General features: G+C 43.5%; 1 protein-coding gene across 2 annotated transcripts in view; it reads right to left on the reverse strand.

Annotated features, from left to right (window-relative positions):
• The window catches only part of RABGAP1L (RAB GTPase activating protein 1 like), a 393,084-nt gene that overhangs the window by 178,058 nt on the left and 187,366 nt on the right, over positions 1–27,660 (reverse strand). For both annotated transcript variants that reach the window (XM_056108612.1, XM_056108613.1), the window contains exon 14: positions 14,149–14,262. In XM_056108612.1, coding sequence (XP_055964587.1) covers positions 14,149–14,262 — 114 coding nt within the window. The remainder of the gene's footprint in view (positions 1–14,148; positions 14,263–27,660) is intronic.

The following is a 27,660-nucleotide window of genomic DNA, read 5'->3' on the forward strand; positions in this document are numbered from 1 at the left end:
CCCGGGTGGGGGTGATCCCTGAGCTCAGAGCCAGGAGTAAGCCCCGAGCACTGCCGGGTGTGGCCCCTAAACAAACAAAAGTAAAATAAAAAAGAGTGGCTATAATCCAGCCCTTAGGACACCGACTGACTGACACTTGTATTCTGACCCCGCGTATTTTTTGCCGTCCTCATCATTCCAGCCCATTCTCTCCGGTATGCAAGCAGTGCTGCGGGTCTGTGACTCACCTTTCCGCTGAGAGACCGCAGGCTTCACGGGAAGGAGAAAAGCTACTTCCACAGAACAGCGCCAAGCGCCACTCACTCTCACTCTCATCCTGTTATTCATCGATTTCCTCGAGCAGGCACCAGTAACATCTCCTTCGTCCTAGCTCTGAGATTTTAGAAAGTGCCACGTTCGAGGCTCTTTTAGGGTCAGGGGTCAAGGGAATGAGACCCATCATTGTTACTGGTTTTTGTCATACTGGATATGCCACGGGGAGTTTGCCAGACTCTGCCGTGCGGGCAGGATACTTTCGGTAGCCTGCTGGGTTTTCCAAAGTAAAAACTAGATAATAAGATGTCGCGCTGCCGCATTCCGGGAGCTGGATTTTAGAGTCTCTGGGTCTTGACCATTGATGGGATTACACGGTGCCAGGGGCAGTTGGTGGGTGTAACGCCTAACTACTGGAAGATGGGGGATCTGGGTGGAGGAGGCCCAGATCCATACAGGCTTGGAGAGCTCAGCCCCAGGTCCCACATGCCTGGGCTCCTCTATGCATGAGGCTTTTCCGAGCATGTTGAGAGTGGTCTCAGCATGGCTGAGACTCTAATATGTCTATTATGTTATCTCACTGGGGGTTTAAAGCGCCAAGAGCACCGAGCATTAAAGCAACGTGAAAAACGCCCCCCGACTGCTGACGAGCAGGACAAGTCATTCATTCCCCTCCCCAGCTGCCAGCACCACAAACCTGACCTTTTCCTTTTTAGTTTCAGGAGAAAAACCCACATACGAAATCCCATTGCATCCTTGCTGTGGAGTTCTGTCTCACAGACGGCCCATGGTAAGGAGGATCAGAAAGAGATCCAATTTCCCAAGAATGCCTCAGTCTGTCACTCACTGTCCTCCCGTTGTTCATCGATTTGCTCGAGCGGGCCCAGTAACGTCTCCATGGAGAGACTTGTTGTTACTGTGTTTGGCATATCGAATACATCACAGGGAGCTTGCCAGGCTCTGCCGTGCGGGCGAGATACACTCGGTAGCCTGCCGGGCTCTCCGAGAGGGGCGGAGGAATCAAACCCATGTCGGCCCCGTCGGGCCCATGCAAGGCCAACACCCTACCCGCTGTTTTATTTCTCCAGCCTCCCTTAGTCTGACCTGTTATTAACAACAACAAAAGAAGCTTTTGAAATAGAAGCGAAGGACAAACATAAGCTAGATCCTTAACACTCAGTCACTCAATTTTTCTACTTTTTCTCCCCCCATTTTTAAATAGCAAGTACCGCAGCTTAGCAGAGCAGGTAGGGCGTTTGCCTTGCATGCGGCCGACCTGGGTTCGAGTCCTCCATCCCTCTCGGAGAGCCCGGAAAGCTACTGAGAGTATCCCCCCCTAATGGCAGAGCCTGGCAAGCTCCCCATGGCATAGTCACTATGTCAAACACAGTCACAACAAGTCTCGCCATGGAGACGTGACTGGTGCCCGCTCGAGCAAATCGATGAACAACGGAAGGACAGTGCAACAGTGCTAAGTACCGTAGCTTATAAAACTGTTAATGGTATAAAGTTCCATGCACCAAACATTCCAGCATCATGCCCTTCATCACAGTGTCCACTTCCCCGCACCATCGTCCCAGGTCTCCCTACTCTATTCCACCATATATGGACCCCTGAGCATTGCCAGAGGTCACTCCTAAGCACAGAGCCAGAAAAAGCCCTGAGTACCACTCCATGGGGCCCGATGCACTGGTGCCGCCAGTGACAAACTACTTCAAGCAACAGATTCGACATTCTGAGCAGTATAAACATTCGCTTTAATTTGGCATCTTAGTACATCCTAGAAAAACTGTTGAATAAAACGAAGATGAACTTGAAAACTTTACAGCCAAGGAGAAAGATGCATCCCCTTTAAGAAGCCACAATAAGATGAACTGCCTCTTTCCAGAGAAACGGTGGGAGTGCAAAGACAGTGAAATACTATCTGAAAACTTCAGGAATCTAGAAATGAAAATATCTTTGCCAAATAAAGACAAAATGATGAGGCTCACAAATAACAAAAGATTTTTCACCAGTAGACTTTCACTAAAGAAATATTAATGACAGGGGCTGGAGAGATAGCACAGTGGGTAGGGCGTTTGCCTTGCACGTGGCCGACCCGGGTTCGATTCCCAGCATCCCATACGGTCCCCTGAGCACCGCCAGGGATAATTCCTGAGTGCAGAGCCAGGATTAACCCCTGTGCATTGCCGGGTGTGACCCAAAAAGCAAAAAAATAAATAAATAAATAAAAATAAAAAATAAAAACCTTAAAAAAAAGAAATATTAATGGCAATTCTTTTAGCAGCAGAAAAATGATGACACATGCATGTAAGCAATGCAGAAAGAAGTAACAGATAGAGGAATAAGCCTACCAATGGTTTAAAATTCAAAAGTTATCCCACACATATGTGTCTGTGTGATGGGAACTGATGCATGCAAATGACTCAAATACACAACAAAACAATATGCATAAAAATACACAAAGTGAGAGGGATTTAAGATTTTTGTATTGTCCGAGAGCATAGTATTTATTTAAGATGGTTATAATAAGACAAGAATGCGTGATTTATCTTTAGTGTAATCGACAAAACATTTTTGCAACGTGTGACTAATAGAGAGTGGCAGAGGTGGGTAGTAAGAAAAGTCTAATATCATATGAGATAAATATGGCACAAAGAGTGTATTAAAGGGGCCGGAGCAACAGTTCAGCAAGGAAAGCATCTGCCTTGCATGCGGCCACCCAGGCTCGACCCCGGCATCCCATATGAACGCCCAAACATCACCAGGAATAATTCCGGAGTACAGTGCCCTGAGCATTGCTAGGCGTGACCCCTCCCAAATAATATATTAAGTTTAAATTCCAATATCAGTACGTTCATAAAACATAATTAAGCATTGTCCACTGTCCTCCCATTGTTCATCAGTTTGCTCAAGTGGGCACCAGAGACTTGTTGTTACTACTTTTGGCATATCGAATATGCCCCGGGGAGCTTGCCAGGCCAGAGCCTGTGTGGGCGGGATACTCTCGGAAGCTTGCTGGGCTCTCCGAGAGGGATGGAGGAATTGAACCCAGGTTGGCTGCATCCAAAGCAAATGCCCTACCTGCTCCAGTCATGAAATATAATAATTATTCTCACTATCCCATTAAAAAGACAAAATCGTCGTTTTTAAATTTCCAGTTTCTAGAAATTAGAACAAAAATTTTTTTCTGGGGGAAATCAAACCACGTGGTGCTCATAGATTACTTGTGGCTCTCTGCTCAGGGATCACTTTTGGCAGGGCTTGGGGGGATCGTATAGGGTGCTGGGAATCAACTGTGTCATCTCAAGGCAAACACCTTATTCACTGTATTCTCTCTTTGGCCTCAAATTACAAATTATTTAAAGATAAATGGTAATAAACTATGCAAAGAAAAATGGGAAGATTGCCATAAAACACCACCCAGTGCTAAAACCAAACAGAGTGCAGAAACCCAACTACATGGAGAAATCTCAGAGGCACAGCAGAGTGTATACTATACTACACACTGTATCTATTAGCTTCTGGAAAATGGAAACTGATCGATAATGGCCAGGAGAAGACACATGGCTGTCCAGGGTGAGACATTGGCAGAGACTGACCAAAGGGCAAGCAAACATTTCAAATGGCAAAAAAGCATGGTATCGGAGCACAGCGGGGAGGACATTTGCGTTGCATGTGGCCGACCCGGGTTCAATCCCCAGCATGCAGGGTTCAATCCCCTGAGCACTGCCAGGAGTAATTCCTGAGTGCAGAGCCAGGAGTCAACCCTGTGCATTGCCGGATGTGACCCAAAAAGCAAAAAAAAAAAAAAACCAAAAAACAAAACAAAACAAAAAGCACGGTCTCTTCATTGCTGTGTACTTTTTTTTTATTGCAGTGTACTTTGATTATAGTTCTATAGTCATACACATTTGCTAGCATTTATCAGACTATGCATATGCATAAAACAGAGTGTATGGAATGTCAACTAAACTTCATTATAATTTTTATTTACAAAAATAGACCTTAGGTGACTTAATGCAGAACCCAGCAGCTTGGAGCAGAAAAGTGAATAGACTATGCGTTGATCCAGGCCATCAAATCTGCCGGAGGGGAAAGGGTGTTGCCCCATTCGCCCTCTCCTCTCTGGAAAGAAAGATGGCGGCCACATGGGAGCCTTGTGGACAGCAGGTATGAGCCGGGAGTGTGGGGGCGACTAAAACCTCATGGGAAGGGGGGCGTTTCGCTCCGCCCTTCACGCCCTACCGAGGCCACCGGTCCCCCCGCAAGCGGCTCTCCAGCACAGCCACACTCCAGAACACAGAAACCAATTTCTTAACTATCTGACTTTCAGTAGAAATACTTCCAGGGTCAATAGGTAAAATAGCAGAAATCCAAAACCAACATTTAATTCTTGAACCCAGCTGTAGAAAGCAAATCACTTCACAATGCTTTTTCAGCATGTCTGATTTGGGGGGGGGGGGGGGGTAAACTCTAAATAATAGTGGTGAATCTTTTATTGAAACAATGAATCTAATCAAAGCAGAAAAAAAAATAGACCTTAGGTAAGGGTCTCACGGTGATTCAATAAAAATATCCCACAGTGATTCAATAAAAAAAATGTACTAGACTTAAGAGAGAGCAAAACAGAGACAAAGAAGACAGAATGAAGAAAAGCACCCGCCATAGAGACAGGCTGGGGTGGGGAGGGGGGTGATGGGAGGGAACCTGAGGACCCTGGTTCTGGGAAATGTGCCCTGGTGGAGTGACGGGTGATGGAACACTGCATGACTGAAACCTAATCACGAACAGCTTTGTAGGGTCTATCCCGCAGCGATTCAATAAAAAAGTAAAATTTTTAAATTTAAAAAAAATGCATTTGTTAAAAATAAATAAATGCATCGGGAAAATGTAATGGACTCAAAAAATAAAATGCATCAGTTAAAAATAAATAAATAAATACACGGGGAAAATGTAATAGACTAAAAGAAAAACAAAAAACAGACCTCTGGTTGGCGATCTTTGGCTAAACTCATGAACTATTTTGGGAGTGGCAGGAGCCGAAAAATAGCTTTGCGTGATGTCACACACTTTTCTGGTACAACCAGAAGACCAGAACCCAGGCAGAACCCAGGCTGAGTATGAATCCATGAATGAATGCACGGGAAGGGGTTTGTAAAATGTAGGAGAAACTTATAAAAAGAATGAATCCCATCAGCCCCCTCATCACACAGGATATCAGTACTTCCCATTTTTATCAATGATTTGGCAGGATGCAAGGTGGGGGGTGGAGGGTGGGGGGTGGGGTGGGAATCCGACAAAATAGAGAACATTCATTGGAAAAAGCAGCGAGAAAGAAAACAGGTCAGCATAAGAGTTCGGCATAATGGGCTTGAGAACAGGTGTCCATTCTCAGCAGTTACAAAGGAAAGCCCTACGAAACCAGACTACTGATACTACCACCCAGGCCCCCAGATACTTAGAATCTAACTACAGATGTTCCAGAGCATCTGGAATTCTAACACACTGCTGCTTGAAATGAAAATAGTAAAACTTTGAAAATCTGGGGACTCCTAATGAAACTGAACCTGTCTGATGCTTTGACCCGGAAATTCTGTTCCTGGTGGAAATGGGCAGAGAACAGCGCACACCAACGTTCAGCACACCCTGGCAGCCTCCAGGCCTTCAACAACCCAATGCCTCCCAAGAATAGGACACACTAGATAGAATATTATGCGGTGGTGAAAAGAAGTACACAGGCAAAACATGAATAAATCTCAAATAACCAGGAGAGAAGAAATCACACAACAAAAATCGATCATGTGGGACTTCAGTTTTTGGTTTTGCTTCTGTTTTTGCTTCTTGGTCAAAAAAAAAGTAGTGGTGGTAGTACAGTGGGCAAGGTGCTTGCTCTACATGCAGTTCACCACATGTGGTCTCCCAAGCACCACCAGGAGTGACCCCAAAACACAGAGCCAGAAGCCCTGGGCACTACTAGGTGTGGTCTGCTCCCCCAACTCCCCAAAGAGACACAGAACAGGGCCAGAGCAATAGTACATCAGGGAGCACTTGGCTTGCATGCAGCCAACTCAGGTCTGATCCTTGGCACCACATATGGTCCCCCAACTCTCTCCAGGAGTGATCCCTGAGCTCAGGGCCAAGAGTAAGAAGAGTAAGTCCTGAATACTGCCAGATGTCCCCCATCCCACCCCAACCTACACACACACACACGCACACACACACATACACACAATCTACAAACATATACATACATACATACACACACACACACACAAGATGTAGAATGTGTGGGGGAAAAAAATAAGAGATTGGTGACTTTTTTTTTTTTTGCTTTTTGGGTCACAGCCGGTGATGCACAGGGGTTACTCCTGGCTCATGCACTCAGGAATTACTCCTGGTGGTGCTCAGGGGACCATATGGGATGCTGGGAATCAAACCTGAGTCAGCCGTGTGCAAGGCAAACGCCCTCCCTGCTGTGCTATTGCTCCAGCCCCAAGATTGGTGGCCTCTGGAGGTAATCATTCAGGAGAAACAAGGAAGGCCTTTGCTGTGCTAGGTAATATTCTGCATCTATCAATGATTACACTGAAGTAGTCACTTGGTAAAAAAAATTCACCAAGCTATATATAGTCTTTGTATTTTGAGTATTCATATTAAATGTTTGCTACAATTGGAACAATTGGAAATTACAATGGTAATTTTTACAATTAACAGCCAGATCTAAAGTGATTTTTAGAAAACTAGAAAGATGAAGGCTTAGCAGAAAAATAAAGAATCCCTGTTTTCCTGCAATCGGCAGCAAAATAAAAACCATCTTTTGTGTCACAATCAATTTTTCTATTATTTTTACAATTCCCTGGCACCTTACTGACACCTTTAAAGGCCTAGGCAGTACAGAAATTATAGTGCCTGTTCCCCCAATAATCTTTTGAAGAGGACTCAAATCTTATAGACAGGCAAAAATAAAATAACTTCTTTCTGGAATGTCGTATTTCTTTTTGGATGATGGTCTCCCAAACAGTGCTCATGGGGCCCAGTGGTGACACTTTAATGGACGCTGTTTTGGGGCCTGGGCGGCCCTGGTGGCACTTGGGAGCGTGGAGCTCGGGAAAAGTGCCTTTTTGAAAAATTCTAGATGACATCATTAAAAATCAATTAATATATATATATATATTTTTCTTTTCCTGAGCCCATAAGTGTGCCTTTGGTCTACCAAACAGTTAACTCAGATGGATGAAGGTATCGATCTCTCTATAATATAGTCGATTCCTCCTTCAACTCCCAGCAGTGGCCTCTCTTTCAGAAAGCAGCAGCTCTAATGAGAACATTAGAAAAAGCAATATGGCCCAAATTAAACTGCACACCAAGAGCCACTTAAATCTGTACCATTGTTAACAATACTGTAGCTCTACTGCGTTCATCGATACCACTGTTAACAATATTATAGCTCATTACCTGACTGACTGATCTGGGGTCTTAGGAAAACACGTGTATTACAAAGTGCTGTCCATTCAACGTGTGCTCCACGTGTGCTCCAGCAAACCCCACCACAGTAACACAACAGGAATAGTGAATACCTTCAGAGTCAAGCCACCCACTGCAGCTCAAGTACTGAGAAAGCAACTATCTATAACACAACGACTGCTACAATCTGCATTTGTGTGTCTATTTTGCTAAAAAAAAAAAGTCTTCATCACTTAGGATTACTGAACATTAAAAGGTAAAGGTAAAGGCCCTCCCGTTGATCGTCGATTTGCTCGAGCGGGCCCAGTAACGTCTCCATTGGAGACTTTGTTGTTACTGTGTCTGGCATATCGAATACGTCACGGGGAGCTTGCCAGGCCCTGCCGTGCGGGCGAGATACTCTCGGTAGCTTGCCGGGCTCTCCGAGAGGGGCGGAGGAATCGAACTCAGGTCGGCCATGTTGGCCGCTTGTAAGGCGAACGCCCTACCGCTGTGCTATCGCTCTGAACATTAGAATTGGAATAACCTTATCAGATTCCACACTTTTACTGAGAAAAAAAAATCAGAAAGTGATTTTTCCAGTGTCTTAGACGTGACGTGTTTAGGGATGGGAACGAGATCAGAACCAGATTTTATGATGTTCAGTTCTTTCAACTGAGTCATGCCGTCTCCACACCAAAATAGATTCCTCATTAGGAATTAGAAAATTATGAATTTTCTAATTCATAATGAATCTAATTATGAATTAGAAAAATGCTGAAGATACTGAGTGGCGATGCAATTTTTCTCCTTTCAACAACACTATTCTAGAATGTTTTACCGACCATACGAAAAAGGGGAGGAAGAAATGGAGAGAGCAAAGAAAGAAGGGAGAGAGGGAGGAGAATCCGAGCTCTGTCATTTTCAGAATTCCATAAATCCTACTCTCGCACTTTGGGTTCAACTTTCCACACAAAAATTTATCACAACAGAAGCATCTTTGGACCATTTCCAATTCCTCCTACTCTGAAAAAGACATTACGAGGCAACATCTAAAATTGACAGGGCCATTATAACCTGACAGCAGGTTTTTAAATCTTCCCTAAAATCTGACAGTTCGGATCATCCCATTTCGGCAGCCACAGAAACTTTTCAATAGAGTCAGACTTCTGCATCTCTGAAGCTAGAGTTGATTTCTGCACATATATTGGAACTCTTTTAACTTCTTAACTGAATTTACTGATAACTGAGAATAAAACTTCTATAATGCTCTCTACTATAATGAAGGCCAATGCAGTTAGGGAAGAAAAAAAATTTTTTTTTAAAAAAAAGCACAAATTGGTAAAGCAGTAAAATTGTCATTATTTAACTCTCATTCACTGTTTGGGGTGGGGGGGGGAATGTTGCCTGGTTCAACTCAACCCCTGTGGAAAACTGTATGGGGAGTACTCAATAAACTTAGAATTAAGCTGCCATATGACCCAACAGCTGAGGACCCCCAGCAGCTGAGAACCTCCGGAGCCAGCCACAGCCATGCTGGGACCACTCTCCACACGTCTGGACAGGTCTCATGCATGAAAGAACTGGCAGAGGAACCAGGCATGCGGGTCCCAGGGCTGAGGTCTCCAAGCCTACTCGGACTGGGACTGGGCCTTCTCCACCCAGACCCCCCATCTTCCAGTAGGCAGGTGTCACACCCACCAGCTGCCGCCAGCGCCAGGTTGGTCCCATCAACGGTCAAGATGAAGAGACTATATAACCCAGCTTCCGGAAGTGCGTGGCCGCATTCGCAGCCTCACGACATCTTATTATCTTATTTTTCCTTTAGAGAACCTGGCAGGCTACCAAAAGTATCCTGCTCGCACGGCAGAGTCTGCCAAACTTCCTGTGGTGTCCCCAATATGCCAAATACCAGTAACAATGATGGGTCTCATTCTCCTAATCCTGAAAGAGCATTGAAATGGCTCTTTTAAAATCTCAGGGCTAGGAAGAAGGAGACGTTACTGGTGCCTGCTCGAGGCAATCGACGAACAACAGGATGATCTTGATCGTGATCGATGCCCCAACAATTCCACTTTGGGTCATCTACCCCCAAGACAGAAAAAAAAAGTTTCATTTTAAAGAATAGATGAAAACCATTACTCAATGCAGCACTTAGAGCAAGAGCTAAGATATGGAATCAACATATGAATCCATCGACAGATGAACAGATTCCAGCAATGTGGTATATAAAACACAATGGGATACTAGGCAGCTGCAAGGAACCATGAAATCATGCAATTTGCTGAAACCTGGCCGGAACGGGATGATTTGCTAAGTCAAATAAGCCAGAAGAAGAAGGGCAAACGCAAGACGATCTGATTTATCTGTGGTAGACAGAATAACTGGACCAGGAAATGCAACACAGGGGTGATTCCTAGATCACCCTTGATCCCAGAGTGTAGAGAAGGAGGGAGAAAGAAGGAAAGAGTGATGAGGGAGAGGGGCAGAGCCCATATATCCAAAGCACAGTCTCAGCAATACTGAAAACAGGAGATCTAAACTACAGCCACGAAACTCGGAAATGTGCCGGTCAGGGAGGCAGGAGGGAGGGAGGGAGCATGGGCACACGGGTGGAGGGAGTAGACACTGGAGTGGGACTGGGGTTGGAGTACTGGACGCCTGACTCAACTACCAATCACTTTGCGAATCATGGTTGCTCAATTTAAATTTTTTTAAAATTTGATTTCCTCATTTAACACTGTCGCACTGTCCTCCCGTTGTTCATCGATTCGCTCGAGCGGGCCCAGGAATGTCTCCGTTGTGAGACTTTGCTGTGACTGTTTTTGGCATATCGAATACGCCACGGGGAGCTTGCCAGACTCTGTCGTGCGGGTGGGATACTCTCGGCAGCTTGCCGGGCTCTCCGAGAGGGGTGGAGGAATTGAACTCGGGTCTGCCAGGTCGGCCATGTACAAGGCAAACGCCCTACCCACTGTGCTGTCGCTCCAGCCCTTATTCATAGATTATACAACAACAACAACAAAAACCTGATATACTATGAAAATTTGGGCTCTTTTTGGTCATGTCAGAAATAACTGTACCCACAATTTTACCACTGAGTCACATCCCTGGCCAAATATAAACAGGACTGGTGTTTATTCGGCTTCCTGTAAAGTTCCAAGAATGTAAGCTCAAAGATATGCATACTGCCAATGGTGAAAGGTATGATGCTGGAAACTATTTTGGAAATAAACATCATCAAACAGGTAGACCATATGCAGTGGCCTTAAAAATCACACATAATAGATTTGGGGGATATTAGATGAAGGTCAATGAAATTCTGGATCAAACCTGATATAAAAAGTAAGGGAGATACTGGAGCGATAGTCCAGTGGGTAGGGCATTTGCCTTGCACACAGCCGACCCGGGTTCGATTCCCAGCATCCCACAGGGTCCACGAAGGACCGCCAGGAGTAATTCTGAATGCATGAGCCAGGAGTAACACCTATGCATTGCCCAGTGTGACCCAAAAAGAAAAAAGTAAAGGAAGTTAAAGTAGGAATATTTAGAATATTTTACTTTAAATTACTTATATTTTTATACTTATAATTTTCTCTCCCCCCCACCCCGAGCAGAACCCCAGCAGCTGAGGACCTCCGGAGCCAGCCACAGCCATGCTGGGACCACTCTCCACACGTCCGGACAGGCCTCATGCATGAAAGAACTGGCAGAGGAACCCAGGCATGCGGATCCCGGGACCGAGGTCTCCAAGCCTACTCAGATTGGGACTGGGCCTTCTCCATCTAGACCCTCCATCTTCCAGTAGGTAGGCGTCACACCCACCAGCTGCCACCAGCGCCAGGTTGGTCCCATCAACGGCCAAGATGCAGAGACTATAAAACCCAGCACCCGGACATCTTATTATCTTATTTTCTTTTGGAGAACCTGGCAGGCTACCAAAAGTATCCTGCCCGCATGGGAGAGTCTGGCAAACTTCCCGTGTCGTATTCAAGATGCCAAATACCAGTAACAATGATGGGTCTCATTCTCCTAATCCTGAAAGAGCACTGAAATGGCTCTTTTAAAATCTCAGGGCTGGTCTCTTGCAAAACACAGTACCCAAAAGAAGAGAGAGAGAACAAGGGGGAATACCCTGCCACAGAGGCAGGATGGGATGGGGGGGGGATGAGGGGGGGGGATGCTGGGACCCATGGGGATGGATGACGGGCACTGGTGGAGGGATGGGCACTTGATCATTGTATAACTGAAACCCAAGCACAAAATTTGTAAGCCTATAACTGTACCTCATGGTTTTTCACTAATAAAAAAAGAAAAAAAAATCTCAGGGCTGGGAAGAAGGAGACGTTACTGGTGCCTGCTTGAGGAAATCGATGAACAGGATGATTGTGATCGTACTTATAATTCATTTCATTCATTTATTCATCATCCTGTTATTCGTCGATTGCCTCGAGCAGGCCCCAGTAACGTCTCCTTCATCCTAGCCCTGAGATTATATTTAAGGCTCTTTAGGAGAATGAGACCCATCATTGTTACTGGTATTTGGCATATTGGGTATGCAATGGGGAGTTTGCCAGACTCTGCCCTGTGGGCAGGCTACATTCGATAGCCTGCAAGTTTGTCCAAAGTAGGAATGAGATAACTTATAATTGGAGCATCATATATTGGTGAGGTATCATCACCACTTGACTTTTATAAGTACTGAAGTACTAAATATCATAGTAACAACAAAGAAATTACGTCAGCTATGAGATCCATATGGCAGGACCTCAGAAAATTTTAGTGTCTCTGGCTTCTAAAACATCTGATATATTAAGTGCTGCTGTAAACAACATAAAATGACACTGTATGTGAATCTGCTCCTGACTATCCACTGTCTAATACTGGCTACTCAATAAAAAGCTAAATTCAATCATTCAAGACCTGATTATTAAAAAAAGAAAGTGGAGTTCATGCACAATTCAGTCAGCCTAATCAGTGGCTGAATAAATAGCAGTATTCCTACATTAAAAAAAAAAAAGACCTGATTAACTCACTAAGGATAGTTCTTGTCTGTCTCCATGTTACTGAAAGTCTGGTGTGCTTCATTGCTGATTAAACAGCTCTACTGGAAAGGCAGGCTAGAACAATGTACATTTGCCACCCTGCATATGGTATCTTACGTTTGAGCCTTTTGTCTCAAATATCATTGATAGTATGAGTCAACTACTGAAAATGACTTTAGAAGCTGGAGTGATAGCACAGTGGGTAGGGTGTTTGCCTTGCACGCAGCCGACCCGGGTTCAATTCCCAGCATCCCATAGGGTCCCCCGATATATTTATTTTGGAGTAATTCCTGAGTGCATGAGCCAGGAATAACCCCTGTGCATCGCCATGTGTGACCCAAAAAAAGCAAAAAAAAAAAAAAGACTTTAAAAATAACCCTGCGCTTCTGATATAACCTTGAGAAATTAATAATCTGATACCTTATCACCACCAATAGAGACAAATATTTTGCACTCAGAGCATATTTACTGGGGGGAATGGGGGGAAACTCAGCTGTTTTTTTTTAAGGGCTACAAATAAGGGAGAAAACAATTTCAAAATGAATCACAAAAACTACACAAAGATTAGAGAACTGGGGCTGGAGTGATAGCACAGTGGGTAGGGCATTTGCCTTACATGTCATCGACCCGGGTTCGATCCCCAGCATCCCATATTGTCCCCTGAGCACCTCTGGGAGTAATTCCTGAGTGCAGAGCCAGGAGTGACTCCTGTGCACTGCCAGGTGTGACCCAAAAAGCAAAAACAAAACAAAAAAACCCCCTAAAAATAAAAAAAAAAATAAAGAAAACTTTCTGGAAAGTTCTAACACTGCTATTTTCTCTTGTGTCAATGTTGAGGCTCTCATCATTTGGCAAAGTCATCAGAGTCTTTGCTACACAGCCCCAGAAAACTTTCTGTCCTTTTCTTGTAGACAACAGAGTCAAACAGGCAGCAACATCCCTCCTCACATGGACACCCAGAACATAGTCACCGGAAGTTACCTGTAGGACTGGAAACTGCAGACCTGGTGAAGCAGAGAATGGCACAGTGCACTCTGTAGCACTGTGGCACTGTTCTCCCAGTGTTCATTGATTTGCTCAAGCGGGCACCAGTAATGTCTCCATTGTAAGACTTGTTGTTACTGTTTTTGGCATACTGAATACTCCACGGGGAGCTTGCCAGGCTCTGCCGTGCGGGCGGGATACTCTCGGTAGCTTGCCAGGCTCTCCGAGAGGGGCGGAAGAATCGAACCCGGGTTGGCTGCATGCAAGGCAAACGCCCTACCTTCTGTGCTATCACTCCAGCCCGGCACAGTGCAAATAAGAAATAAAGACAGAGCAAAAAATTCTACAAATACTATGACAGGTTCCAAAAATACAGGTCTGTAAAATTCATTGGGGAAAAAAAAATGAGGTGGGGACCTACCTTGCATATCTTGTAGAGTGATTCCTGGCCATCTCCTCCAGTATCTTTAAAGTAATCGTGTGCAGGAAACGTACGATGAATATCTCTCGTAATGACACTCTCCTGGGCCGAGTCCTAAAAGAGAACCAAACAAGACCTGGCCATTAACATACAGTCTCTCTTTACTATTAAAAAAATAGACAGGTCAGGAATGTGCCTTGGCAACAGAGCACGTGTCTTGCATTTGTAAGGCCCCGGATCCACCCTTGAGAACGCAAACATGGAAAACAAATAATTGAAAATAACTCAAACGGCATCAAGTATAGCTCCTCCTCTCCAATTCCCAACTCCCGAGAGAATGCTACCCTGTTTCTCTGGCATTCTTCCAGGCACCTGGCTAGAGAGGCAGGCATCTGCACTGGAAGCAGGGAAGAGGGACAGAAGTTGTAGACGCATGGCTCTGCTCTCTGCTTTTTGAAGCACCAACAGAGCAAATTATCTGCTCCTTTCACTTGAGGGAGTAAACTTACAGGATGTTCCTTATCAATGCATTTCCCAGAGCAGCTCTTAAAATCGCAAGGTGCATCCACACATGGGTTTACTGGAGGTGTCATTTTTTTTTTTTATTTTTCAGGAAGAATCAGATCGGAGGCGTCAAATTATTACTTCTCATCTTTTCCATATCCTGGTTACTGTATTAAGTGCTGCGGGGCAACACAGGTGAGGCACACATTTGGCTGTGGTACCTAGGACCCCTGGAAGGGCCACCAGGGTGATGCTTAAGTGTGGTACCAAAGTCTCCTTGCACCCCGGCCCACATGGAAGGAATGTTTTTATGCCAACATACTCAAAGATAGATTTCTAGAGGTAGAATTACTGGGTCAAAACACTTATGCATTTCCATTTTTTATAAAAAGTACCCCTACTCCAGAGTTGTACTAATACATAATCTAACCAATGGGAAAATTCGTGTTTCTCTCCACCACCTACCCAATACTACAAATTATGTAAGTTAGACCACAGTAAACTATTTTTAAAAAGCAAAAACAGTTTCGATCTTCCTCCACTGCTAGATTAATCACCTCACTCCAGAAAATAAAAATTTCCAAATTACTGTATGAGATTGACATATACTTTAAAGATCAATCTAGGGATTTTTTCCCCTTCAAATTCAGAATCCAAAAGCTCCAAAATGAGTCAAATTCTAAATCTTATTAAAAATGATTAGTCATCACTTGGTTTTTATTTTATTCCTATAAATGTTGTTTATTTATAGGAATAAAACGCTGTTTGTTTTATCTATTTAGATATCAATAGAGTGGAATTACTTTTAGCAATCCAGGTGGAAGCAGCTTTTGTATAATTAAAAGAAGCATTAAAGACTAAAGTATTGTTTAATGTCGTCTTCATGAAATTTTTGTAACCAAGTCGGTCTGTCATGGCAGAGCCTGGCAAGCTCCTCGTGACGTCTTCGATATGCCAAACACAGTAACAACAAAGTCTCCAATGGAGACATTACTGGGCCTGCTCGAGCTAAATCAAAGAAGGATAAAAAAAGGTTTTACTGCGTGAGTTAGGTCAATGATCTCTAGTTTCCTTCTCTCCAGCTAAGGAATAGAAAGGGAACTAAGTAGCTGATTAGCGCCTTCTCTCACAGCCACTTCCATTTTAGTTACTATTATTTCATGCTGGGTGGTAATTAAATCCGATGTTATGGAGAGGAACAACCAAACTGAGACGTTCCAAATCTGCAAGCAAACACCAAATATGTTACAAACTGGTCTGTGGCAACTGATGGATTGTGGGAATGGAATGCCAAAGCTGAATAAAAACCGGGCTTTAAAAAGAGTATAGAGGGGCTGGAGTAATAGCACAGAGGGGAGGGTGTTTGCCTTGCACGCGGCCAACCTGGTTTCGATTCCCAGCATCCCATATGGTTCCCTGAGCATCACCAGGAGTGACTCCTGAGTGCAGAACCAGGAGTAACCGCTGAGCATCACCGGGTGTGACCCAAAAAGCAAAAATAAATAAATAAAAAGGGTATAGAGTCCATTCCTGAATGGCCATGATCTCAGAGGCACACAAACCAATCTGGAAACCTGGCAGCTTCTGGCAGAAATCCCTCTGGACTTAATTACTAAAATACCAGAAATCCAAGATCATATGGGGGCTGCTGTGGCTGCGTGACATCATATGCTCTTCATTATCAGCAACAGAAAACAAATCATCTAATGATGCCTTTTCGGCAGGTCTGATAGTTGGGGGGAAATCCCAAATAATAATAGTGGGTCTTCAGTCGAAAAATTGAATCTAGTCAAAGTAAAGAGAGAGTAAAGTCAAAATCATCTGCCACATAGGTGGGGATGAGATGGGATGGGGGAGGGGAATACTGGGGTTCTTGTTGGTGGAACATGTGCACTGGTGAAGGGATGGGTGTTGGATCATTGTATGACTGAGACTTAAACCTGAAAGCCTTGTAACTGTTCTCATGGTGATTCAATAAAAAATTTAAAAAATTTAAAAAACATAGTATAAAGAGGGCATTCATATAAAGGAAAATGCAGGTTCCTTTTTTTTTTCTTTTTGGGTCACACCCAGTGATGCACAGGGGTTACTGCTGGCTCTGCACTCAGGAATTACTCCTGGTGGTACTCAGAGGACCATATGGGATGCTGGGAATTGAACCCAGGTCGACTGCGTGCAAGGCAAATGCCCCACCCACTGTGCTATGGCTCCAGCTCCAAATTCAGGTTCTCAGAACACTGAAACTTGAGGCATGGTGAAGAAAGTCAACATAAGGTAATGCATGAAGCGGTATTATAAAATCTTTTTTTTCCCCTTTTGGGTCATACCCAGTGATGCACAGGGGTTACTTCTGGTTCATGCACTCAGGAATCACTCCTGGCGGTGCTCGGGGGACCAAATGGGATGCTGGGAATTGAACCCGTCTTGGCCACATGCAAGGCAAACACCCTCCCCGCTGTGCTATCGCTCCAGCCCCGGTATTATGAAATCTTACCTGACCTGGCATGGAACCTAGCTATGAGAATCTGGGCCCAGGCAGAAGCAAGTTTTTCACAGCTCAGGATTTCCCCAATAAATAAGGGTTCTCTTCCTAAACAATAAATTTCTACTTTCAAATGATTAGAAAATATTATGCGTGAGCATATTACTAATGCCACTCCTGAACTCTTTCAGGGCAAACAAATGCAGAGTGGATCACAGGATCGGTCTTTTTGCACTTTGTATGCTAAAAGAGAGAAATCGTTGGACTCCATCCCTAGAAACCGCCTACTCATTTGGCACAGCTCTGTGTTTAAATGATACAGTCTGATTCTGAGAAGGGGAAATTGATAGAAAATTACTAGAAAGCAAATCTGCATGATACTGGATCTTATGTCATTTTTTAAGGGCAAAATACAAAAAGCCACAAACATTTCCTTAGCAGATTTTCCTTTATATGATTTTTATGTACTCATGCTTTTTTCTCCTTGATTATAAAAACTCCTCAACACTGGCTTATAACATTATATGAATTTATAGTATCTATGTAAAGGCCCTCCCGTTGATCGTCGATTTGCTCGAGCGGGCCCAGTAACGTCTCCATTGGAGACTTTGTTGTTACTGTGTCTGGCATATCGAATACTTAACACCTTTATTTGATACATTATTACTACTGAAAGTTCAGTTTCCATATACCATAATCCATATATTTGATTATCTAGAGTGCTCTCAGTTGACAAGAGAACAATCTTGGGAACTCCGATCTATTTATAAACTAAAAGTATCTTGCTACAGCCTTTACTGATATCTTTCAATAGAAAAGATTGTCAAGAGGTGGATACCCTAGATTCTTTTTTTTTTTTTATTGAATCACTGTGGGAAAAGTTACAAAGCTTTCAGGTTTAAGTCTCGGTCATGCAATGATCAAACAACTTTCCCTTCACCAGTACTTATTTTTCACCACCTAGAACCCCAATATACCCCCCTCCCACCCCTCCCAGTGCCTATGAGGCAGACGAATTCTACTTAACTATCTACTTTGATTACATTCATTATTTCGACAAAAGATGCACCATTATTGTTTAGCGTTTACACCCAACAATCAGAACTGCTGAAAAGGCATTGTGAAATAATTTGTTTTCTACAGCTGGTTATGAGAACCATATGATTTTGGATTTCTGATATTTTGCTTATTAAGTGGTACCCTAGATTCTTAAAAACAGAATATTAAAATTGTGAATAGACAAAACATTGTGTTTTCTAAACCGAAGCTGGTATTAACCACCTCCCAATTACTCAAACTCTTGATAAGAGAACTGAATATATGTTAGGAATCCATAACCAATACTCCAAATTCTTTTGGGGGCGGGGAGGGGGTTGGAGCCACACCAGGTATTGCTCAGTGCTAACTCCTGGCTCTGCACTCAAGAATCACTCCTGGCAGTGCTCAGGGACAATCCGGGATACTGAGGATCAAACACGGGTGGGCCTCGTGCAAGGCAACTGCCTTACTAGTACACTGTATTATCTCTCCAGTCCTCCAAATTTTCTCTATCTCTTGCTGATCCAACAAATCTTTGAAATAGAGGGCCACCAAACCTAACGGCTTGTGTAAAGATAACTTTTCTCTTCAATATTAATTCTTTTATCTTCAGACATTCCAATTATAGCTGTCAACTTTAATAAGAAATAAAATTAACAAAGAACAAGAAAGAGACGAAATAACCAACCATCTACCTATTCTTCTATAGTTACAAGATTTCACAGGAATAAATTTTTCAGCTTTAAATAATTTCCAGGACTAGGGATGGGTACTCAATCATTGTATAATTGAAACCCAAGCACAAAAATTTGTAAGTCTACAACTGTACCTCATGGTGTTTCACTAATAAAAATTAAAAAAATAATTCTAGGACTTACAGAAACAGACATAACTTTTTTTTTCTTTTTGGGTCACACCTGACAATGCTCAGGGTTACTCCTGGCTCTACACTCAGGAATTACTCCTGGTGGTGCTCAGGGGACCCTATGGGATGCTGGGAATCGAACCCGGTCAGCCGCATGCAAGGCAAACACCCTACCCTCTGTGCTATCACTCCAGCCCCCAGATATAACTTTTTAACATAGTAAAAAACCCCTCAGAGTACAACCAACATCTAACATGAGTTTGTTTTCTTGTAAGTCTCCCCAAGTTCCAAGTTAAGCAGCACGCTGCTAGCTCCGGCCAACCATGTTCAGAATAAGACGAGGCAGAAAAGAGTTACTCTAACAGGCATCAATGTTCCCCATAGCCAGTGACTCATGCTGTCCTTTGCAGAAGATGCTTCCTCCATTCTGATTTTCAGTTCAATAAGGCAGGTTAGTGGCTTCTGGGCAAGACAAACTCATTGACTCTATTTACTGCTACTCCATGAAATACCTATAGGCGGTAGATCAGTTATTTTTTTTAAATTTACATATGTTTAAACTAAATCACAGTGAGATACATAGTTACAAAGTTGCTCCTAATTAGGTTTCAGTCACACAATGTTCCCACATCCATCACTTCATCAGTGCACTTTCCTACCACCAATGTCCGCCGTTTCCCTCCCACCTACACCCCCAGCCTGCCCCTATGACAGGCAGTTTTCTTCTCTCTCTCTCGATCTCTCTCTCTGTCTGTAAAGATCTAAATAATTCTTTAGATCTAAATGATCTAATAAAGATCAGTTCTTTAATCACAATAAACCTGTTTCCTCATTCATAAGACTGGATTATAATATCGGGTTCATAATATATAGAATAGAAGTGTGCAAAGAGTCTATTTGGTTTGGGTTTTGGTTTCTGCGCCACAGCTGGTGATGCTCAGGGGTTACTCCTGGCTCTGCCGTCACAAATCACTCCTGGCGGTGCTCAGGATATCTGGGATGCCAGAGATCAAATCCCAGTTAAGCCACATGCAAGGAAAGCATCCTACCCAATGGACCAAAGCTACCCAATGTACCAAGAATATTCTTTAAGGAAATGTATAAAAATAATCATTGCCATTCTCCCTTTAAGAATCACACTTAACTGTTTAAACTTTCTGGTGAATAGATTTTAGTTCTTAGTTCTGAATACTGTATCTGAGGTTTTTTTTAAAAATTTTTTATGTAGGAGTACTGCTATTTATTCAGCCACTGATTAGCTGAGTGTGTATCCGAGTTTTTAAAAACCATATTTTTCTTTGGTCATCGTGAACATTGTGAATACGAAACCAGCCCCCTTTGAACTTTTGGTCTAATGGTGTGTCAACATATAGACAGCCTGTCCATAACTTTTCCTAGTACGTGTATCTGTGTTCTAAATTATCCTTATTTTTATTAAATTACGAATAAGAGAAAAAGCAAACGTTTGGATAAAGTGGCATCGTAGCTACACACTGATCCCAGCTTTACAAATATTTATGCGAAAAGCAAAGGAGAACAGAAATGACTCTAGAAGGATGGAAGCAGAGACAGGTAAAACAGACGCTCAGCTTACTGAAGCGGCACTTTTTCCATTGTCACTTTAGAATTAAGCTTCAGAGAATCAGGAAAGTGTGGAAGCTGTGACGAGGGGGGTGACAAATGCCATTATCACTGCTGCTGGCCTCCCTCTGGATTGCCACCTGCCATTGTGGATCTGGCAGGCAGTGTCCTTGAGGTTATCCCTATAATACCCCACATACAAGCTGACTCAAATGAAAATGCAGATGAGAAGTGAAAGACCGGGGAGAAATTCTTAAAGAGTTTTATGAAACCCCCCCCACCATGACAGTGAAGTCCTGAATTTTAATTTACAAGCCACTAAATCAAAAGACGACTTCTAAAAATATATCGAGCTCCTATAAATAAAATCCAAGTTCCAACAGAGGTATACAGACAAAGCTTGCTGGAAATCAAGTTAGAAACCAACCCTTCGAGGTATGGAAAAGCAGTCTGATTAACTTTGGTTATGTTGACTGCATTCAATATATAGGCTTTTAATAAAAGCGTTATATTTTTGCCCATCCAGTACAATGAATATACTATCACTGTGTTCTTAATTCTCTTAATTCCCTCTTCAAAGAAAATTGTTGCTTACTTGATTATTATGAGAAAGAAATGCTTACAGCACTCAAATATCATCAGGAATTAGGAAGATGGGACTGGATGTTTTTAGTTTATTATCTTTCATGAAACAATTTCTGGGCTGTCAACAACTGGACAGATATTTTTGTGAAGGCAGCTAATTTTATATGTGACCTTAGTACCAGATGAAGTGTAGAATAATGTCCTGATAAAGCAACATCTTCACTGTAACTTGATTTGCTACATTTTCCACCACTGGGATATCGCCTTTACTTATTAATTCCTATTGCCAAATCCAAAGGATAATTTTATTTTCATCTACCATTAAATCATTTCCGCTTCACGAGTACCATGCTAATTTGCGAGGGCCATTAAAAATGTGTATGTTTCCCAAGTCTAACCAATTAGCATATTATTCAGAGCTTACAGAAAAAAACTGACCTTAGATTCTGCCTTCTATTCTGACTCCACAGGGATCTCCCTTTGGTTCTATGTTGGAGCTATAGCTACAGTAAAACATCACAAACTGGTTGGCTTACACGTTCCTGAAAGCAGATGGGTTTGCAGTGGTGGGTCTGATTTATCTGCCTTGATGTTTGCCAAAAATTCAAAGAGGCTGAGATGAAAGGAGGAAATATGAAAGTGCATTCTGGTTTTAAACAGGCTATTAAGATCATGAGCTAAAACTGTAACACAAAAAAGGTCGAATCATCTCGGTCTTCATTTCCTGAACGTGGAGGGCACTGTCTTAGCATCAGTGAAGTAATACAAGAGCAAAGAAGTAAATGTTAACTAAATCCTATTCCGGCCATCACACACACACACACACACACACACACACACACACACACACACACAGTCGAACATCTCAGATCCAAAGCCTGATACAAAGACAAAACATGCAAGCTGAATTCTGGCTTCAACTAAATGGCCATCTCTCAGGGAAAGTAGCCACAATGAGGACTAGGAGAGAGGAAAAGAGGGGGTAGAAGTGCATTTATGGGCCAGTCAACATCCATGATGGGTTCCTGCTCCTGAATACAGGGCCTGGATTGGAGTGAGAACTGCCAGAAGAGATGGACGCAGTCTTTGGGGACTAGTGGGCCAAGAGGCACGGTGGCCACAGGGATGGTCTTTACTCCCCAGAGAGCCTCTGGGTCCAGCTCAGAGCTAGAGATGACTCTAAGACAGTTACCTGGAGTTACTTTTAGACTCCGCATATACATCTATGGCATATTTGGATATGCCCTCGTTCCCAGGGTTGCTGACCATTCAATGTTCCAAAATAAGGATTCAAGTGGGACACATGAAAGTCTTAGAAATTCATATTGGAGGAGGGTGATGATAAACCCTGCACACCCATTAGAACGAGGTGGAGTAACTAAACTCCATGCTATTGTTAACTCCAGAGAGGGGTGTATTTTTACATTTGCACTACCTATTAAACTGTTAATTAGGACTCAATGAAGAAGTCTTATCAAAATAGCCCTTTAAACCATTTTTTAAAGAGCTCTAGGATGCAGAAGGTATGAAAAGGCCCTGAGCTGGATTCCTGGCCAAAAAATAAAAGTTCTGTACTTACTATCCATTCTGCACAAACCACATTCTCTCCGTTGTAATATTCTGTAGCGTCTGTACAAGGCAGTTACCGTAGCATTCTGAATGTCACCCGCACAACTTTAAAGAATGCTGAAAACAACTAATATCTGACAGGAAAGCCTATTTTCACTATTAGTTACTTTTATGTTTTTATTAACTCTGACCACGTGTAGAACTCACTGGTTGTGGGTTTGCTTTGATTTCTGTTTTGGTTTGGCTTCTGGGCTACACTCCACAGTGCCTGGGGATCATACGCAGTTCTGGGGATAAAACCAAAGTCATCTGCCTTACTATTCTCTATGGCCCCAGCCCCAACTGGTTGTTTTTATAGGGTGAGTATTTTTAATGAATTTAGAAAACAATCTACTACTACTTGCAGCAACAGAGATACTTCTATTTCAAGCCTTTGTGCTCAATTATATATTCTTGAATTAAATGACACAAAATTGGAATATACGTTCAAAATTAAACTTTCTAATTTCTGTACAGTGCAAATTCACTCAGATATTCCATAAATACTAAAAATGTCTTTCCCTCCTTTGTCTGCCCTTGACACCTGGCCATCGGTCTTCTCATTCTGATATTTTATTGACTGGTACTGTGTCTGAATATCCCCACCTAATTGCCATCTCTAGGTGAACCATGATTAGGTTATTATTTATCTGTCTTTCTTTGATACCTGAAACTTTAGTATTCACGATCATAATCATCCTGTTGTTCATCGATTGCCTTGAGCAGGAACCAGTAATGTCTCTTTCGTCCTAGCCCTGAGATTTTAAAAAGTGCCATATTCAAGGCTCTTTCAGGATTAGGAGAATGAGACCCATCACTGTTACTGCTATTTGGCACATTGGGTACGCCATGGGGAGTTTGCCAGACTCTGCTGTGAGGGCAGGTTATGCCAGGTTGTCCAAAGTAAGAATGAGATAATAAGACTTCAGTATTAAGTGCTGAATAAATCACAATAAGAATATATTGAGACAGAAACTATAAAGTTTTATCATCTTTTACTTTGTTTAAAATTCTCTCACTTTAATGAGTCAGAAGGAAAGGGACAGATACAAAATGACTGCATTCATTTGTGAGATATATAAAATATATAAATATGTATAGTAGCACTGCACTGCATTGTAGCACTGTCCTCCCATTGTTCATTGATTTGCTCAAGCGGGCCCAGTAGCGTCTACATTGTGAGACTTGTTGTTACTGTGTCTGGCATATCGAATACGTCACGGGTAGCTTGCCAGGCTTTGCCGTGCAGGTGAGATACTCTTGGTAGCTTGCTGGCTCTCCAAGAGGGGCGGAGGAATTGAACCCAGGTCGGCGGGGCCAGCTGCTTGCAAGGCAAATGCCCTACCACTGTGCTATCACTCCAGTCCTTAATTTATACATTCACGGTCACGGTCCTACCGTTATTCATCGATTTGCTCGAGCGGGCCCAGTAACATCTCCATCATGAGACTTGTTGTTACTGTGTTTGGCATATCGAATATGTCACAGGTAGCTTGCCAGGCTTTGCCGTTAGGGCGAGATACTCTCGGTAGCTTGCTGGCTCTCCAAGAGGGGCGGAGGGATTGAACCCAGGTCGGCCGGGTCGGCTGCTTGCAAGGCAAATGCCCTACCACTGTGCTATCGCTCCAGCCCTTAATTTATACATTATATATAAAACATTAACTTTTCCCAATATCCGTATCACACACCTGTAATAACACCTGATGGTATGGAAAAAAAGAGTAGAAGATAAAATTCTAAAAATGAAAGAAAGAGGTCAAAAAAAGAACAATATTAGGAGGACTGGTCAGTGGTTGTAATCAACCACAAGTGTGCATGGGGCGGAGGGTGGGTAAGATAGAGAAGGGACCAGGGTGACAATAATAGCTGGGAAGGATCATGCTGGACAAGATCGGAGGGTTCAAAGTTGGTAAGGGATATTCCTGATAACCTTTCAGTATCAATATTGAAAACCACAATGCCTAAAGGGGAGGGAGGGAGGGAGGGAGAGAGAGAGAGAGAGAGAGAGAGAAGAAAGAAGAAAGATGGGGTGGGGGGTGGGGGTAGTGACCAGAGGGAACCTGGGGACCCTGGTGCTGGGAAATGTTTACTGGTGAAGCGATGGGTGTTGGAACACTGCATGACTGAAATCCAATCATGAACTGCTTTATAATGCTTTTAAATTTTAAAAAACTTAAAAGAAAATCTCACCATAAAAAAATAAAATAAAATTCTCTCACTTTAAGGGCTAGAGTAATCATACAGCAGGGAGGGCACTTGCCTTGCACTAGTCCACCCGGGTTCAATTCCCGGCACCCCATAGGGTCCCTGGAGCCCACCAGGAGTGATTCCTGAGTGTAGAGCCAGGAGTAAACCTTGAATATCGCTGGGTGCGGCCAAACCTCCTGCCCCAATAAATCAAATTAATTCTCCCACTTCAAATTCTCTCTCTTTTGACTCAGTGGCTCTGAATACTCAAAAAGGTTTTTCTCCGGGCATTTATCCGGCACTGCTTTTTAACTTAGGCTTTGTTCTACAAATAAAAGCACTGCCATTTTCCAAAGCCTTCAATGTTTGACACCAAGTCCGTATTTAAACAGTAACTGTAATGGCCTCCACTAATTAGCTGCAGTGGGTGAGTGGCTGACAGTTTGCAGATAAATCAAGCACTGTTGGGCCAACGGGGACATTTGTCATTTCTGGCACCACTGGCACAGTCCTGGGCAGGGCCAGTCTATGCAGGAACTGTTTCACGGCCTCTAAATGACAGAAATATTTTTCTCTTTAGTCAAGTCAATGCTACTGTATTAAAATTCCCAAAGCCCTATTGTTCTTCTGTATAACATTCAAATCTCTCTACGGCAGTTTTATCCACTATCCTCAAACAAGCACTGTAGCACTGTCGTCCCGTTGTTCATCGATTTGCTCAAGCGGGCACCAGTAACGTCTCCATTGTGAGACTTGTTGTTACTGTTTTTGGCATATCGAATATGCCACGGGGAGCTTGCCAGGCCCTGCCGTGCAGGCGGGATACTCTCGGTAGCTTGCCGGGCTCTCGGAGAGGGATGAAGGAATCAAACCCAGGTCATCCACGTGCAAGGATACGTCCTACCTGCTGTGCTCTTGTTCCAGCCTTGCTATTGCTCCAGCCCTATCCTTAAACAAAGAGCAGCAAAATCCTATCCCATTCCTTCTGAATCACACCCTATTCCACAAAGTTGCTCTTTCTTCCAAGAGTCAATGTTTCTGTGCAATTTTCTGTTCCGGGTGACCCCGAATCCCACATTTTCCCCAACAGAAATCCTGTCCATAACGATTCTCTCAGATGTCCTTTTCTTACGATCCCACCTGAAAATACCCTCCTACTTCATGCTTTTATAACACCATCAAACAATTAATATTTTACCTTCACTAACTTAAAGAGTCCATAGCACAGCGGGTAGGGCCTTTGCCGTGCACTCGGCCGACCCAGGTTCGATAGATCCCCTGGCATCCCATATGGTCCCCCGAGCACAGAAGAAGTAATTCCTGAGTGCATGAGCCAGGAGTAACCCCTGAACATCGCCAGGTGTGACCCAAAAAGCAAAAAAAAAAAAAAAAGAGCTTATGGTTGTAGTAACACATCTAGTACCCTGCAGTCATAGAGGATGAACAAATACTTGTTGACTAAGTGAGAAGACCAATGCCCCACACTGCACCACAAATGGAAACTAGGTGGAGGCAAATCTTCTCGTCTTGGCAAATCTTCTCTGCCTTGTGAAATGCTGTGGATTAGTTCTATGGAGAGGGGCAGGATTATCTCTGACCACTGCCCCAGCCAAGGCCATTGTTCACAGGATGTCACCATCAAGAAAGAGAAGCCCCCAGTGTTCGATGAGATAGGGTTAAAAGAAAAAAAGCAAATTCTTTGCACAGATCATAATTAGGAGGCCATTATTTTGCTAAAGTGCTGTATGCAGAGTATGTACGCATCCGTTACAGCCACAGCATTCCTCTGGGCAGTTTTTTGGTTGGCTCTGGCTGCGATCTTGTGGTGTGTCCTTCAAAGTTAACTCTCTTGCTGACTCTGGCAGTGATCTTGTGTCAAAAAGCACGCTGGAAGCAGAGATGAGGAAGTACCAAAACATCACACCGGGAGCCTGCACAACACGGCCTGACAGCTCTAGCCAACTACAGAGCCCCAGGAGAGAAAGAGTAGGATGACGCATTCTCACCCAGCGTGGCAGGGCAAAGGACCCCTTGGCTTTGGTCAGGAGAGCTGACACCGTGTCCAATCCCTCCCTGACCCAAAGAGAAGCCAAGAAGTGACACTGGCAGGAAGAGAGCGTGATAATTCTGTGCAGAAGAACGCCTTACCCGTTAGCTTTTCCTCTGTGTTTCATAAAAGATGTGAGTGGTACAGCTACCATACGAGTTTGTACCCTGGAGGTAAATCTACTCAATGCCAAATGCTCTACTACGGAGGGTCCTGAAGTCATGTGTCCTACTGCTCTCTTTACAGGGGGAAACAGTCAGTGCCTCCTAGGAATCTACCTTCCTTAGGCCGACACACAGAAAGGACCCCATTCCCAACAGCACCAGGGGTTACCTCCACCCCTGACTCTTTCTGGACCCCACCCCTCAGCTGTCATCTCTGAGAAACACATCTCCTATGATGAGGGCTCTGGCTGTTTTTAATCAGGTGCCGTGGAGATGGGTATGCGGTGCCGGGATCAAACTTGGGGCCTCACTCACGCTGGGATATGTGGTGCTCTGGGCACTTGAGACCTATTCCAGGCTCCTTGCTCTAGAGTATTATCTGCAAGATTTAAGTGAGCCTCAGATGAAATATAGTTTGACCTATTAAACTGCATCAGATTTATATATATAT

The sequence above is a fragment of the Sorex fumeus genome, unplaced genomic scaffold, assembly GCF_029834395.1.
Source record: "Sorex fumeus unplaced genomic scaffold, SorFum_2.1 ptg000226l, whole genome shotgun sequence".
In the NCBI taxonomy this organism is placed as follows: domain Eukaryota; kingdom Metazoa; phylum Chordata; class Mammalia; order Eulipotyphla; family Soricidae; genus Sorex; species Sorex fumeus.